General features: G+C 41.1%; 2 protein-coding genes across 2 annotated transcripts; one reads left to right on the forward strand and one right to left on the reverse strand.

Annotated features, from left to right (window-relative positions):
- Positions 1-119: 119 nt before the first annotated feature.
- Positions 120-8454, reverse strand: LOC110043947 (dual serine/threonine and tyrosine protein kinase-like). Its single transcript, XM_089295772.1, has 4 exons — positions 7566-8454; positions 5102-6642; positions 4510-4756; positions 120-982 (listed from the first exon to the last, which is right to left on the reverse strand). The coding sequence occupies exons 1-4, from the start codon at positions 8193-8195 to the stop codon at positions 587-589; spliced, it is 2814 nt and encodes a 937-aa protein (XP_089151898.1). The 5' UTR covers positions 8196-8454; the 3' UTR covers positions 120-586.
- Positions 8455-8484: 30 nt separating this feature from the next.
- Positions 8485-15957, forward strand: LOC149108231 (uncharacterized). The gene is made up of 4 exons (XM_089295774.1): positions 8485-9138; positions 10243-11762; positions 12517-12763; positions 13776-15957. The coding sequence occupies exons 1-3, from the start codon at positions 8509-8511 to the stop codon at positions 12671-12673; spliced, it is 2307 nt and encodes a 768-aa protein (XP_089151900.1). The 5' UTR covers positions 8485-8508; the 3' UTR covers positions 12674-12763; positions 13776-15957.
- The last annotated feature ends 1303 nt before the right edge of the window (positions 15958-17260 follow it).

Genomic DNA, 17260 nt, shown 5'->3' on the forward strand with positions numbered 1-17260 from the left:
TGTGGACAACATCATGCAACAAGAAGTTTCAAGTAAATTCTACCCTGGGTGCAAGAGGGTTTTTTTGTTTTGTTTCCGTGGCGAAACCGAGATCGTAGCTAGCCAAATAAAAACCCGAATTTGGTCAAAAATACTCCACTGCGCATTTTATTTAAACTCTCTTCTCAATGTTGGGAAATATGGTCAAACACGGTCTTTCGTGATATATTACTCTTTGACACGCCAGCATTGACTAATCCTTAGAAGACTTTGGCTGTAAGTTTTCAATGCAAATCAGTTGCTAAAAATAACTACTTACGATCTGCTCGAAAAGGGCCGAGATCAGGACGCTGTTCACAAATTTTGAAAGTTGCAAAGTCTTACGACTAAGAGATTTTCACAAAATATTTTTAGCGCAGCAGAGTAAAGCCCGCAGAAAAATTTAAATGGAAAATTCCCTGTTTAAACTCAATCAAATGCAAGCTATATCTTGTTCAATGTAAAATCTGAGGTTTTCGAAGCATTAAGTCAAGTTATGATGCTGCATGCTCTGATGCTCCACGCCGTATTTTCTTTACTATCATTGTCAAAGAATGACTTTGTTTCCTTACTGAGTGCAAAGGAAAAGTTTTTCCATCTCTTGACATAAATCATGCGCAGTCAAGACACATCTCTGTTGCCAGCATCTTGTCATTAATTCCCAGCATGCATCAGTGGTGTCCAGTGGACGCTCGGGGTATATCTCCTTTTCAACTGCCACCTTCATCGCTGCTACTGTGCTGTATTTATCATAGGCCTGTGGACGCCTTTTCCCAGATCCTTCGCATAACACCCACAGCAGGGACCCAAAGGCGTAGATGTCGTAAGAACAGTCGCTCCCTTGGCCCTTGCCGTGGTTTTTGTGCATCTCTAAAGATATGTGGAATGGCGTGCCTTGTCGTGTTCGCTCGAATGGTTTTAGGGGAATGGCCATGTTTATTTTAGCTGTACCATCTTTCATAAGCTATTGAAACAAAGGAATGAAATCAAACCGCTAAGAACTCTCGCAGCCTCATGTCAGCGGCTCCGCCCCCCCCCCCCCCCCCCCTGGGTTCGATCCTCAAGCTGACTAGGTGTGATTGTAAAAGGGTAAAGCCATCTTTAACGTTTTTGCTCACGAGTAAATTAATCATGTGAGACAATGTCTCCTGGTCACAGACATTTCCCTTAATCACAGATTAATCTCTTCTTCACCTGTTCTTAAAAGGCGTGTAACCAAGTCCTGCATTTTCGTCCACCGTAAAGGTGATACCTATGCGATCTCTTGTATTTCATAACTTATTCCGTGTTCAGCTCTGGTGAAGTAGGCATTATCAGGAGCCATAATCGGGGACGGAGACCTTAAGTCTTGGGATCCGCGCGCACCTATGATATGGGACAATTGTTCTATTTTTAGAACAAATTGCGCCATCCTGACGTCATATATCCTCGCGGATCCACGCACATGTCGGGGGCTCTTGCGTGGATGTTGTCACGTTGCCTGATCAAATGGTTAGAGTTGCGAGATTCTCTTGCAGATTTTTCACAGCGATGGCAGGGAACAAGGCAAGGAATAAGAACCAGGGCTCTTATATGTAGTTTTATGCTCTGAGCTAAAGGAAAAGGTGAGTTTTTCAGGGTCGAAAACAAGACTTCAATTTCGCGCTGTGAATGAATAATATGTGCTCGCGCTAGTTGAACGCGTTAAGCTTTTGCGTTTGTTCTGTAAAGAAAAGTTGTGAAAGAAAACTCTTTACTCTGGCATCGAGTTAATTTGAGAGTTTCCCAAACAATGCTTAATCATAACCAAACCCTGTTTTTGATAGTTTCTAATTGCTTCTGTTTGTTTGGCGAGTTTGAGTCTGACGCGTACATAAGTAGCTCATTTGCATAGTGCAGCGCGTGCACCTTCAAATCCGAGTCGGTGTTTTCGATTGTCAACAAATCTTGACAAAGATTTCTTTCGTTGCCTTTTTCGCTGAGATGCTGCAGCAATTTTCACCAACGCCAAAAGGCTACTAACATCATGTGTATTCCTCTAACATAGTGAAATTTTACACTGCGAAAATAAAATAGACAAGGAGCCACTGAAGGAGTTTTGATAACTCAACCAACGAAATCGAAATCGTTTTTCGAGTTGATTAAAGAAAGCGTCATCGTAACTTTGCTGATTATTTCTGCTGTATTCACATATTTTCAGCTAAGCTTTTAATATGTGCTCAAACATTTATCAACCTTAAACACATCTAAAAACTAAAGATATTACATGAGTTCGATGTACGTTTTCACACGAAAGTGGGGAAATCCAATTTGTCGTGTTTTACTGACTGTACAATACACGCATCGGCGGACGCTCTTATTCATCGACAACAGACAATTTATTGGATTTTTACACAAACAAAACTGAGCAGCATCTACAGACATAAACTTTATTGTCAGTTATTGGGCCTTGATAAAGCATCAAACGTTGCTTACAATTCAGGAAAAACTCAAACTTGCAATTACTTTGTTTTACTTTTCGGTCGAGATAGACTCTGGCGAAATCCTCGCAAGCGTGTGGCAAGAGGAGGGAAACTTTGAAGTCCTGAAACCGGCGTCGACAAAACCTGGATCGGACCGGATCGGATCACGGATCGGATCATGGACCGGATCACAGACCGGATCACGGATCGGATCACGGATCGGATCACGGATCGGATCACAGAAAAAAAAACAACAAAGTTTTAAAGAAAAAAAAAAAAACAAAAACAAAAATCAAACCGTTTATAAGATAATAATAAATAAAAAATAAAAGTGGAAAACTAAAATATGTTAAATGAAAATAAGAATCCCGAATTTGACGCAATGACATGTTAATTACAGAGAATGACAAGAGGTCATTTAAAAAGCCACATAAGCGCCTAATTTACGACGAATTTAAATTGTAATGAACAGGCAGATGTAGTTATATTTGAACGTTAGTTGGCTCGATGCTTGCGTGAACCTCCCATTCTCGTTTTTGAAATTGTTTTCAGTGGCTAATTCTCGGCTACATTTTCGTGTTAGATGTGAGCGTTACAGTTGGCGTTACACACAATACAGTTAATGAGAAAACTTACGTGCGAAAGCTTAAGGACATGACTTGCTTTGAAGGAGCTAAGTCACGATTTGCACATCTTGAAAAAACTAGCCTAGTTTTTCAAGTTCGTCATTTGCAATCCCCGTTAATCTTTGCCATCCTTAACGATCCTCATTCCGTTTTGATTTGTTCTTGCCTCTTAAGTGTTTTCTATCCTAGAACACGATCATTTTAAGGTTTTATTCTATTTAAAGGCAGCTCTTTACAACCCTAAAAATAACTCTAAAAATCGTGACGTAACTCCTAAAATGTTGTTTATTCTCGGGTTGCGTTATCGTTCACACTATCGATGTTATTCCTAGAATTTTTTGAAAAACAGCTATATTTCCTTGAAATACAAATGGTTTGTTTCGTTTTATTCCAGTGCGAAATATCGTATTCCAAACTCACATCTTGTAAAAGTATAGACTTGTCTCAAAAACGGAAATTGTTTGAAATCATCAGGTGTTTAATTTTTTAGTGTTTTTAGTTTTTGTGTTTCTATTCATACGTTCGTCCTATTATTACCATACTGACTCGTTTTATGACAGTTTACCTTTGATGCAAGTGATTACACGAAATATCATTTATCTGAACTGCGGAGAAAGATATGAAGACATGATTGATCATCGCAATCAAAACCCAACAGCCTGAAAAAAATTGATCTGTGACCAGCTCCCAGTTGGCTTGATATTATAAAAAAATAAAGGAATATCACACCTGAATTAAATAAAACGTTCTGCTCACAGTAGTCACTCTAGTGCAATTTGCTCAACAAAATTTTGGATTTTTTTCCTTGATCCGATCCGTGATCCGATCCGTGATCCGATCCGTGATCCGATCCGTGATCCGATCCGTGATCCGATCCGTGATCCCGTCCGTGATCCGATCCGTGATCCGGTCCGGTCCGATCCAGGTTTTGTCGACGCCGGTCCTGAAACGGTGCTACATCCAAATATATCCAACTGGTTTTTTGCTGTGTTATGGAAAAGCTGTTAATCTTCAACATATGTGAAACTTAGAGTGGAGTAATGTGGAGCTCTTGTAAAAGAAGCAGCGAAACACAACTTGGTCAGTGATATAAAGCGGGACATAACTAAATTCGGCCCTGTCTTACTTCACTCAAACTGGAGCAGCTTACGACGAAAATACTGAAGCAAAATTCCAACAGACATGAACGTATTGATTTAAGGGCCAAAAGCATCAAACATTTCGGGAATTTCGGACGCCATTTCCCCGCGCTATATCCGCAAAAATCCACGCAGCATTTACGCGCGTGTGCCGCACATGATGGCGCAATTTGTTCTAAAAATAGAAAAATTGTCCCATATCATAGGACAGCCCCAATACTAGAAATAGCGCGCGCTTACGGTCTCCGTCCCCGATTATGGCTCCTGGCATTATATATAACTTACCAATATGGAATCCGCTTTAAGGTCTTGATGGACATACTTTGCACTGTGCATTGCCTTCAGCCCGTTAGCCACATCCCCAGCTATCTTCAGTCGGGTCTTCAAAGGAAGCAAACCTTGTTGAAGTGCTGTAGTCACGTCTAATTCTGCCTTGTCCATCAAAACATGAAGAACGCCGGGCTCAGGAATTAGCCACCCGTGAACAAAAAGATGGTTGGGATGGGCCTTTTCAATCCTTCTTTGGATCTCCCTAAAAAAAAGCGTTACATTCGTTAAATGAACAGCACCAATCTCCCCTCCCAGTATGCTGAAACGACATCATATACAAAATAGGCTCTATAATAAGAGACCTTACAAGCTTCGAGCAAAATCCAGATAAAAGTTGATAAAAGGTTATGGGCTCATTTTCATGGGCCCGGGGGCTGCTCCCGCTGTAATCAAAACTTTACTCTTTTCTATTTTACCTCGGTTCTGAAACGATACGGAACGTCTCTCAAATTATCCAGACTGTTTAGAAAGACAAAGAGCAACCGACAAGGCTTATCTACTCTCCTCAGTTCGTGAGTACAGGAGAAGAAGACTTTTGTATACTTACATCGTATTGATCAAATCCACTGCCGTCTGCGCCCAAACATCCGGTTCCACCTTCTCCTCCTCGATGACCTTCACAACAAACTCTCCAGCAGATACTTCACCTGGCCATCCTGTGGAGCCATGAATCGTTCCGTGCTTTGTAGGTTTGATTGTTGGACCCAGGGTCAGTGGTCCGTTGTTTAGCAGGAACTGTAGGGCGAACCCTTGAACTACAAGATGCCTGACGGTAGGGATGTACAGGGCTGCCATTTCTTCCAACTGGTGAGCCGAGGTGTTCGATATGACTTCGTTAACGACTGTTAGACTATCTAAGATCTTAGAGAAAACCGTGTGTGCCTCTTCAAGGCGACCTTGTAGGGCAACGCTAATTGACTGGGTGATTCGTTGACTGCTGAATTTGGAAAGAATTAACTCGAGGACTTTTTTCCTAGTTGGCTTATCAGCTACATTGAAATCGGTGTTTGAAGATTTCCATTCCATTGCATGAGCTAACCCTTCAATCAAAACCTCTGACAGTACCCGTCTTAGCACTTTGCTCACCAGGCTTGTCAAATGTAGAGAAAGCTCTTCAGGAGATTGGTCTTGCAAAGTACTCGTCTCCGTCTTTGCTCCGTATGCTAAAGAGAGGGCATATCTAAGTTGTGGATTGAGAATGTTCCTTGAGTGCAGCTCGACGTCCTTTTTTCCCTTTAAAAACTCTTCAAAAGTACGTTTGAAATCATTAAAAGTTCTGTCTAGAATAACCCCTTTCATGGCGATTAAGAATCGAAGGAAAGGAGCGTCATCCTTATTCCAATCAAGCGGAAAATGACACTTTGGCCGAGTCGCTTTTACATAGAGAAGCAAATACAAGTGACTCAGACGTTCCTCCAACTCCTGCAAACTTGCAATCAATGGAATGACCTCCGCTGGGGCTTGCATTGTTGCATTGAACCGAAGTGCTTCTGGCATGACTTTCTCCTCAAGACTTAGTAAATTGGATGACACCAGCTCTCCTACATTTTCTTCGCTTGCGATGTCTGAGGTTAATGTGGTATATAAAGATCTCTCAACGCTTTTAGCAGTGTCAAATTCCAATTGACTTCCAAAGATACTGGGGAGGTTCTGCTTTGTTCTGTCCATGGAATGAACGAGACTCATCTGCAGGAAAATGAGCTTGTTCACCACTTGCTTAGCCTGCCTTTTGATGGTTTCTTCAAGAACACCCAACAAGCCATCTTCAAATTTGCTAAATATCACGGACGCTGAGCTAAAGGTTTTCTTCCTTCGGTCGTCACGGACGTTTTGCGCAGATATTCCATAAAACGAAGAACAACTGTCATAGGATTCACTGACCGCTATCAGTCTGTGGTGTTGTAGTTGGGCAAAGACAATTTTCTGCTTGTCAACTTCCCTCTCTGTTTCCTCTTCATCGGAACCAAGTTCGTCGGAGCTTCGAGCGTCGAATGTCTGGGCGCCAGCCGATGTGTCTACCTTGTTACACACGAACATGAATGACAATTCTGGGTGTTTGTCTTGAAGGAAACGAATCGTGTCGAGATCCTACAATCAACCAAATACTTCAGGATTAAGCTCTCAAATTAAATGCAAAAGAATAAAAGAAAGAAAATGAGATGGTAGGTTGACATCTAGGAATCAGAACTGAACCAAATAAACTGATCGACCTGTATGTTTCAAGGATTACTGCGGCTCTTTGTGTTTCCCCTTGATCTCTTTTAATAAAGAAGGGTGGGAGAATCTCTTCAGGAGCTTTGCAGTGTACTGTGTTAGTATTTTTAAATGATTAAAATATTTAAAAAACTTGAAATTGCTTTGGTTGGGAGCAGGGGTCAAAAGGAATATTTTTCGACGGGAGACTTAATTAATTTGAGCATTCTGCCTATATTGATTAGTACATTAATCGGCTATTGATTCTGTACACTCATACGACATTTCAAGTTTGTCCGATAAATCGTCAGGCCTCCATCCCTCCCAGAGGGAGAAACCTCTCTCTCTCGTCACCGTTCTTCTCGCGGCCACCGAAAAACTCCACCGAAACAGGCTAAATCCATAATCTTCTCTGTCTGCCAGCTGTGTTTACAGCATTTACTACGATTGCTTTGTGATTAACAATGTTGGACATACTTTTACCCTTTACTATCGATAAGATAGTTGTCACACTTCCGGGTTAGATATCCTGAATATAAGGGAGGGAGGGTATGATCGCAGGTTAGTTCTATCGTGACTGTTTTGTCGCAGTTTTTAAAACATCAATAGGTAACTTATAACGGTCCAGAAAACATGATTATAAAGTGCGCGATTAAAGTCAGTTATTATCACGCTGTAACAGATGGGTGCCTCAGTAACATAGAGTCTGTTCTTTATTAACTCCGTCACAAAATAACAACTAAAACATGGGTTATTAGAAACATCCGCGATTAGGTAGCTATGGCAAATCAACATCTAAACCCATACTTGATACTCACCGATTGCCTCAGTTGCTCGTTCCCATCGATGACATACACGACGAGAGGTGTAGTGCCTTTTTCAAAGAATTTGTTCACCACATCGTCTAGAGCATCATTCTCATTCCTTCCCGGGGAGTCGATTAATTCAATGCCGCTTTTCAAAAGGGGATGATTCAAGGAAATTTCAACGATACACTTCAGCTGCTCTGATTGCTCTCTGCTATCATCACAAACCACTACATGTTCCTTAGGAACTCTCCTTGTGAACGTAACCATAGGTTGAACTTCTTCTCCTGCTTTGTCAACGACCCTGATTGTATTTTCACCCATCGAGTGACTGATCTTGACTATTCGGGAAGTACATGGTGTCTCGTGGACTGGTAGGTAGGATCCGCCGAGGAGTTCGTTTAGAACCGCACTTTTTCCACAATTTCGATTACCAATAAAAACTACCGACGGTCTTTTCTTTAATACTTGTTCGATTTCGTCCATGTTCAAGGATGAAGACATGGCGTTGATTGCTTCTGTGTTAAGCTTGGTGTGGGCTTTCATATCCTCCAAACATTGAACAGTCTCTTTGAACAACGACGCAGATCGTTCAGAATACTCTTTGAACTCCTCTACTGCCTTTTCTAGCTTTTCTTGCATTTTTGTAGCTCCAATCTTTGAAAATAACGAAGTTAAAGTTCCCACTGAGAGTCTACCGAACGTCTTGTATAGCTCACGCCTCACAAACCACTTGTCACGCCGTGACAATAGGTGTGAGGCATTTTTCCACGTAACGTGATCCCTATAAACGACCTTTACGGCCTTGTAATAAGTGGCCGGGTATTCTGGAGTTTAGCCCGGCCTTGTTTAGCACTATTTCTCCGTGCCCACGAACAACAGACATTTAGTCTGTCGTTCGAATAAAACAACGGGCAACATCGACTTGGTGACTTTTTTAGATTTAAACCAGAACATGCAAGAAAAGCTAGAGAAGGCCGTAAAGGAGTTCAGAGTGTATTCTGAACGAGCTTCGTCGTTGTTCCAAGAGACCGTTCAGTGTTTGGAGGAGATGAAAACCGAAGTCAAGCTTAGCGAGGACGCCATTACTGCTTTAACTTCATCCTTGAACATGGAAGAGATGAAAGAAGCTCTGAGGAGCAAGACCTCGGTAGTTTTCATTGGTAATCGAAATTGTGGAAAAAGCTCGATTTTGAACGAAGTTCTCGGCGGATCCTACTTACCAGTCCACGAGAACCCATGTACTTCCCGAATAGCCAAGATCAGTCACTCGATGGGTGAAAATACAGTTAAGGTCGTTGACAAAGCAGGAGAAGAAATTCAACCTGTGGTTACGTTCAGAAGGAGAGTTCCCAAGGAATATGTGGTGGTTTGTGATGATAGTAGAGAGCAATCAGAACAGCTGAAGTACATCGTTGAAATTTCCTTGAATCACGCCTTATTGAAAAGCGGCATCGAATTAATCGACTCCCCGGGAAAGAATGAGAATGATGCTCTAGACGATGTGGTGGACAAATTCTTTGAAAAAGGCACTACACCTCTCGTCATGTATGTCATCGATGGGAATGAGCAACTGAGGCCATCGGTGGGTATCGAGTGTTATCCGTCTATTGATTTGCCAATGAAATGTTTGTTCATACGGACTAAAAACACTAAAGTGTTGTCTCCCCCTGATGAAACGTGATAAAAGCTGACTTTTAATCATGGAGCGGTCTTGACCATTGCAATTTCATTGATGTTGACTGAAACAACGGTTAATTAATGTGGAAAAAATCCTTGTAGAGCCCCCAGACTTCCAGGATGTCGTTACCCGGAAGTGTTACGTTTCAAGTCCAGCGGCATAACGCATGCACGATACTTCTGTAGTTCGTGATGCCCATGGCCATATGACTATGGTTTATTTTAAGCCGATTTACGCTCGAAAAGGGGAATTTTATTAACAATTATTATGAAATATGCTAAGGGGTTCTCTCATTAATTATGCTTGTACTTTCTCACCCCGCATATCTCTCAAGTTTACGCCTTTTCTTGGCTTTTTGTCTGTCTTTTCTTGTGCCCGTGCTCATGCTTGTGCCTGTGCAGGCATCCTTGCCGTGCCTATGCTTGTGCTTTTGTTTGTGCTTGTCCCTGTGCCTCTGCCTGAGCCTCACATGTGCCTGTGGTGGTGCTTTGGTTGTGCTTTTGCCTATGCCTCTGCTTGTGTCTGTACCTCTGCATGTATAAGTGCCTGGGCATATGCCTGTGTTTGTGCCTCTGCCTGCGTATGTTCCTATGCTGGTGGCTGGTGCCTGTGCTCATACTTGTATCTGAGCCTTTGCTTGTGCCTGTGCATGTTCCTATGCCTTTGCGGCTGTGCATGTGTGCATGCCTGTTCCTTGGCATGTGCCTGTGTATGTGTCTGTGCTTGTGTCTGTGACTTTGCCAATCAGCCTGTGCTTGTGACTTTTCCTAAGCTGTTACACTTTTGTTACACCTCTTCTTGTTCCTCCGTACTGTTCAAACCGATAAATATTAACTAGTCCCTCATACTCTACACTAAACTGCATGCCCTTCTGCCATCAGTTTTTAACTGGAGGCAGCATCAACTCGGATTAATGGTCTCTAAATCTTGTGAAAGGAAAACTACCTAAATTCACCCGCTTAAACTAATAATTTTAATTTGATGCTGAGTTCATTCGATTGATCGTAGGATCTCGACACAATTCGATTCCTTCAAGACAAACACCCGCAGTTGTCATTCACGTTCATGTGCAACAAGGTAGACACATCGGCTGGCGCCCAGTCATTCGACGCTCGAAGCTCCGATGAACTTGATTCCGATGAAGAGGAAACAGAGAGGGACGTTGACAAGCAGAAAATTGTTTTTGCCCAACTACAACACCACGGACTGATAGCGGAGAGTGAATCCTATGACAGTTGTTCTTTGTTTTATGGAATATCTGCACAAAACGTCTGTGAAGACCGAAGAAAGAAAACCTTTAGCAGAGCAACTGAGCTATTTAGCAAATTTGAAGAAGGTTTGTTGGGTGTCTTAGTGGAAACTGTCAAAACGCAAGCCAAGCAAGTGGTGAACAAGCTCATTTTTCTGCAAATGAATCTCGTCCATGCAATGGGAAGAAGAAGGCGAGTCCTCCTCCACAAGCTTGGAAGTCCATTGGAATTTGACACCACTAAAAGTGTTGAAAAGTCTTTATATATTTCATTGACCTCAACCATTGGAAGCGAAGAAAAAATTGGAATGGTTGTAAATTGCAATTTACTAAATCTTCAGGAAAAATTCATCCGTGAGGCTGTTCATTTTCACACAACAGAACAAGTTTCTCCAATGGATGAGTTGGAAGAAGGTATGAATTACTTACTTCTCTTGAAAGAAAATTTCAAGTATCATCGCAGGCTTACCTGGAATAAGGAAGACGTGCCTTTCCTTCGATTCCTAATCATTTTGATAGGGTTGGTCCAAGATAGAACCTTCAATAATTTAAAACGGGGTTTTGGAGGCTTTGTTGACAGAGCAAAAGAAGTCATTGAGGTACATTCAAGAAACATTATCAATCCACGCCTTCGACATGCATTCGGGGTAGCCTATGGATCAGGCCTACCAAAAACAGAGTGCAGTTCTTTACCAAACAAACCTTCTCCAGAGTTGCCTATACTTCTGACATTCGTGGTGAGCAAAGCGTTAAGAAAGGAACTGTCAGAGATTATGATTGAAGGGTTACTTCACACCATGGAATGGAAATCTCTAAATATCAATGATTTCAATATGGCAGATACGCAATGTCGAAGAAAAATCCTTGAGTTAATTATTTCCAAATTCAGCAGTCAGCGAATCACGCATGCCATCTGTGTTGCCTGTAAAGGTCTACTTGATGCGGTACACAAAGATTTCTTGAAGGTCGTGGATGGCCTCACTGACCTAAATGACTTGGTGTCTAACAACTGGTCACGGCAATTGGAAGAAATGGCAGCCCTTTACATCCCTACCGTCAGGCATCTTGCTGTTCAAGGGTTCACTCTGCAGTTCCTGCTAAACAACGGACCACTAAGCCTCGGTCCAGAAATGAAATCTACTAAACACGGAACGATTCGTGGCTGGACAGGATGGACAGGTGAAGTATCCACTAGAGAGTTTGTAGTGAAGGTGATCAAAGAGGAGAAGGTGGAACCAGATGTTTGGGCGCAGACAGCTGTGGATTTGATCAACTCCATGTAAGTTTCAGCAGAAATCTTGTACATCCCACTAAATATATTCCTTATTAAACAGTCGAATGAATGAAAATAGGAGTGAATGAAGGAGCGAACCAATGAACGAATGAAAGGAGAGAAAGAACGCACGAGCCATCGAACGAGAGTACTCTGGGGACGAGACTCCCATATGAAAAGGTCGGGGAATCTCGTTGGAAAATTTAAATTCAATCTCTAAGGGAGACCAATCTGGGTGTGGCTCAAACTTTATCTGTCCTCTAAAAGATACCACGTGAGAACGGAAATGACAGCGTTTTTTATTATTTCTGGTGTTTTGTCCTGAACACCCTCAGTAAGACAACAATCAGTAATTTACACCCCCAAGTGAGACGACAAGCATTCCCGACCTTTTCATAAGGGAAATCCACCACCCCCCGTACAAACAAAAGAGCCTATCATCATACGAGCCAGCATACAAACTCACGAACAGACAAATGATGGTACAAATATCACAGTTTTCTCATGGTGGCTTTGCATTTATTTGTGAGAGGGAGAACAATGTTCTGGAATTGAGACAAGACGTGACATAAAATCCCAGATTTACTTCACGTGACACAGAAGCGTAAGAAGGAATCAAGGGTTAGCAAAAGGAAGAGCCGGCTCTCTTTAGCAATAGACTTGTACACTTTTCCTTTTCCAGAGCACCTCCTATACACGTTCAGTAAACAGGCGGCGTCTAATGTATTTGCGTTGCATTTCTCCCACTTTATGAATGTAGGGAAATACAAGCAAACATTGGCAAAGCCCATCCCAACCTTCTTTTTGTTCATGGTTGGCTGATTCCTGAACCTGGTGTTCTTCATGTTCTGATGGAAAAGGCAGAATTAGACGTGACTACCGCACTTCAGCAGGGTTTGCTTTCTCTTAAAACCTGACTGAAGATAGCTGGGGATGTGGCTAATGGGCTGAAGGCAATACACGCAGCACATTATATCCATCAAGATATCAAAGCAGATTCCATATTGGTAAGCTCTCAGGGAACTACATGCAACAAATGCACATTTCCTCCTAAAATGAATCTAATTTCATTGAAAAATCTATTTTCTTTTAAACACCTCAAAAGGGGTAGAGTTTTCAGTTTTTTTGTATAAAGTAGACCAAATTCACGATAGCCACGAATGGTTTTCAGCAATTTCAGAGTATCTTGGCTTTCCGCTTAGAAGAAAATTTCCCCATCAAAAAGAGTTTGATCGGAAGCACGTATTAAAATGCCTCCAAATATAAGCTTTTTGAATAAGACGAAAAGGATATCAGAATATCCGAAAACTGATACAGATGTGTTCAGTCAGCTCAAGTGAAACTCTGACAGTTAAATTAACAAATTGACGTTGGTTTTTCATGCGTCTGTCCTCTAGTGGATGATAAATTGTGTCATAACATTGTCAAAGTGGCTGTGGAACCACGAGCAGCAGGCAAGTGGTTCTGCAGTAAACTTTGACAATGTTATGACGAAATTTACCATCAATAAGAGGACAGATGCATAAAAAACTGACGTCAATTTGTTTTTTACAATAACAAGACCCCAAAATGGTCAAATGCCGGGAATAAATGAGGGAAAAGACCCTGTAAACTTGCCGTAAAGAAAGATAACTGAATTTTATTCAAAATGACGTGAGCATTGTCAATAGCTTTTCTCACTTTTTGATTGGCTACTAGAGTCAATAAAATCTCATTGGTTAAAAAGTTGACAGTTCGACAGCTGAAAGTTAAACTGTTGAAAGCTTGCCCAAATTGAAATTTTATCCGTCTGTACTCTTATAACTGATGATAAAAAAGAGCCAATCAGCATGCAAGAAATTAGACAGTTATTGTAAAAAGAGACTTTCGCCCGGTACATTGTGTTTCCCTGAGAAACATTACTGGGAAATACCTCAACTTTGGTACAAATCAATACTTTTGACCTGTTACTAGAGTCCGACTGAACTCTGAGCTTTTTGTTGTTATATTAGTTTTGATTTGCTGTTGTTATCTCAATAGCTTATGAAAGATGGTATGGCCAAAATAAATATGGCCAAACCCAAAAAGCCATTCGAGCGAACACAACAAGGAACTCCATTCCACATATCTTTGGAGATGCACAAAAACCACAGCAAAGGTCAAGGAAGTGATTGCTCTTACGACATTTATGCCTTTGGAGTCCTGCTGTAAGTACTTTGCGAGGGATCTGGGAACAGGCGTCCACAGACCTATGATAAATACAGTACTATAGCAGCCATGAAGGTGGCAGTAGATAGGGAGATATACCCTGAACGGCCTCTGAAAGCCACTGAAGCCTGTTGGGAATTAATGACAAAGTGTTGGTATCAGAGATGTGTCTTAACAGCACATGACCTGTGTCAAGAGATGGAATACATTATTCTTTCCATTCAGCGAGAAAATGAAATCATCACCTGACAATTTAGTAGTAAAGCACTCCAAAATGTCCTGACAATGGGCTCAAGCTAGAAACGTGGTCTTAATGTTCTAACTTCACTACAACCGTTAGAGACCATTATAAACTTCACATTGATAATCAGCTAAGTGTCTTGCTAACCTGCTGATGCATGACAACAGTTTTTTCCTTTTTTTTTTTACAAATTCATCAGTTTGTCTATTGATATGATCCTATTAGGCTTTGGGAAATACTGCAAGGGCCTGTTTAAATGGAGATTAGTTGTCCTGTGCCCCTCTATAGTTAACCATCCAATGCAAGTTAACAGCAGTGGACTCTTTACATGAGAGATCACTAAGTTGACTCAATTGCTAGAGTGGGAGTCACTTGCTTTGAAACTAGGGTGACCTCTAGGCCCTAGCCTGGGAACCAACATTTTTCCATGCTTACAATAAAGCTATTTCCACCCACAAGGGCAAATTGTGACAAACAGAGCATGTACAAAACAGGGAGGGCCTGTTTCTTATCCACATAAAGAGGGAAATGAAACCCTTCATTTACCAGGAACAATTTTTCTCCAGTGTAACCAGGCCCTAAGAATGTAAGATAGGAATGAAGAATCCTCTACTGAGAAGTGGAAATTGAATGCAGTTTATGATAAGTGACAAAAATAAGCTGTATTAGACACGTCACTGAATTCACATTGGCTCATGTTAATTGACCATAAACTCTTTCCAGTAGAGTCTGTTGATTGGTTTAAAAAAGTGGCCAAATGTTTAAACTGGAAGCAAGCCCAGTAGAGGGTCAATCACTACTGCAAAAGATAAAAAAAGGAGAAAAAGGAAAGGCAAAAGAAAAAAAAATTAAAAAACTGAAAATCTTAAGATGTAAGTCACGTTCTGCTTTCAAAATGTTTATTTCTGTGGATACCCAAACAAAAAATGTCCTAAAACGCGGTGCTAGTGGAAAGAAAGGCATGCTGTGATGTTGCAAATGCCTTTTTGATTAGATTGGAGCTAATTTGGCTCACATCCAGGCGGAAGATCTCCAAAATGTCCAAAAAATGTGTTTTTGGCAAAAAGCTCCATGAGTCAAAGGGTTAATATAAAAAAAATCACTTTAATTTGCAATCTTAGCGGAGCAATATTTCATGACATTTGATTTTCATGAATTTCAAACTAATGTCTTTTTTGCGGTGTGAAAAAGTTAGTTTAAGGTGGCTTCATAGGGTAATCATTTATGGCATTGCCCGCGCATGTGTTATGTTTTGAATGCTGTTTTTGCATTCGCTTTCACACCCAGTCCTTTCAAACTTATTGCATGTAATAACGAATGATTAAGTAGTGTTTTGCTATCACCTCTGTTAAAATTTTGGGCTTTCGTCTTGAGTTATAAATGCCCAGACAAATGTGTTTTTCACTGTGTTTGGCTTTATTTGTGATTTTCTTAAATTTTCTTCGGTGAAATCTTCCAAAATTTTTACAACACATCGCTTCCAGCGGGATACGAATTTTAAACACGAAAAAAGTAGGGTTTGTAAATCCGAGTCGGTGTTTTCGATTGTCAACAAATCTTGACAAAGATTTCTTTCGTTGTCTTTTTCGCTGAGATGCTGCAGCAATTTTCATCAACGCCAAAAGGCTACTAACATCATGTGTATTCCTTTAACATAGTGAAATTTTACACTGCGAAAATAAAATAGACAAGGAGCCACTGAAGGAGTTTTGATAACTCAACCAACGAAATCGAAATCGTTTTTCGAGTTGATTAAAGAAAGCGTCATCGTAACTTTGCTGATTATTTCTGCTGTATTCACATATTTTCAGCTAAGCTTTTAAAATGTGCTCAAACATTTATCAACCTTAAACATATCTAAAAACTAGAGATATTACATGAGTTCGATGTACGTTTTCACACGAAAGTGGGGAAATCCAATTTGTCGTGTTTTACTGACTGTACAATACACGCATCGGCGGGCGCTCTTATTCATCGACAACAGACAATTTATTGGATTTTTACTAAAAAAAACTGAGCAGCATCTACAGACATAAACTTTATTGTCAGTTATTGGGCCTTGATAAAGCATCAAGCGTTGCTTACAATTCAGGCGAAACTCAAACTTGCAATTACTTTGTTTTACTTTTCGGTCGAGATAGACTCTGGCGAAATCTTCGCAAGCGTGTGGCAAGAGGAGGGAAACTTTGAAGTCCTGAAACGGTGCTATATCCAAATATATCCAAATGGTTTTTTGCTGTGTTATGGAAAAGCTGTTAATCTTCAACATATGTGAAACTTAGAGTGGAGTAATGTGGAGCTCTTGTAAAAGAAGCAGCGAAACACAACTTGGTCAGCGATATAAAGCGGGACATAACTAAATTCGGCCCTGTCTTACTTCACTCAAACTGGAGCAGCTTACGACGAAAATACTGAAGCAAAATTCCAACAGACATGAACGTATTGATTTAAGGGCCAAAAGCATCAAACATTTCGGGAATTTCGGACGCCATTTCCCCGCGCTATATCCGCAAAAATCTACGCAGCATTTGCGCGCGTGTGCCGCACATGATGGCGCAATTTGTTCTAAAAATAGAAAAATTGTCCCATATCATAGGACAGCCCCAATACTAGAAATAGCGCGCGCTTACGGTCTCCGTCCCCGATTATGGCTCCTGGCATTATATATAACTTACCAATATGGAATCAGCTTTAAGGTCTTGATGGACATACTTTGTACTGTGCATTGCCTTCTGCCCGTTAGCCACATCCCCAGCTATCTTCAGTCGGGTCTTCAAAGGAAGCAAACCTTGTTGAAGTGCTGTAGTCACGTCTAATTCTGCCTTGTCCATCAAAACATGAAGAACGCCGGGCTCAGGAATCAGCCAACCGTGAACAAAAAGATGGTTGGGATGGGCCTTTTCAATCCTTCTTTGGATCTCCCTAAAAAAAAGCGTTACATTCGTTAAATGAACAGCACCAATCTCCCCTCCCAGTATGCTGAAACGACATCATATACAAAATAGGCTCTATAATAAGAGACCTTACAAGCTTCGAGCAAAATCCAGAATAAAGTTGATAAAAGGTTATGGGCTCA

This window comes from Orbicella faveolata, unplaced genomic scaffold (genome assembly GCF_042242905.1).
Source record: "Orbicella faveolata isolate gen_17 unplaced genomic scaffold, um_ofav_v1 contig_26, whole genome shotgun sequence".
NCBI classification, from domain to species: Eukaryota; Metazoa; Cnidaria; class Anthozoa; order Scleractinia; family Merulinidae; genus Orbicella; species Orbicella faveolata.

What these genes read in the sequence shown, in the direction of transcription:
- LOC110043947 (XM_089295772.1), bottom strand. Translation starts at nt 8,195, where the DNA reads ATGCAAGAAAAGCTAGAAAAGGCAGTAGAGGAGTTCAAAGAGTATTCT. An exon ending in ACGAGCAACTGAGGCAATCG is followed by an intron (nt 6,643 to 7,565) that starts GTGAGTATCAAG and finishes GGTTGATTGTAG; the next exon opens with GATCTCGACACGATTCGTTT. An exon ending in GTGGATTTGATCAATACGAT is followed by an intron (nt 4,757 to 5,101) that starts GTAAGTATACAA and finishes GCTTTTTTTTAG; the next exon opens with GGAGATCCAAAGAAGGATTG.
- LOC149108231 (XM_089295774.1), top strand. Translation starts at nt 8,509, where the DNA reads ATGCAAGAAAAGCTAGAGAAGGCCGTAAAGGAGTTCAGAGTGTATTCT. An exon ending in ATGAGCAACTGAGGCCATCG is followed by an intron (nt 9,139 to 10,242) that starts GTGGGTATCGAG and finishes GATTGATCGTAG; the next exon opens with GATCTCGACACAATTCGATT. An exon ending in GTGGATTTGATCAACTCCAT is followed by an intron (nt 11,763 to 12,516) that starts GTAAGTTTCAGC and finishes TTATGAATGTAG; the next exon opens with GGAAATACAAGCAAACATTG.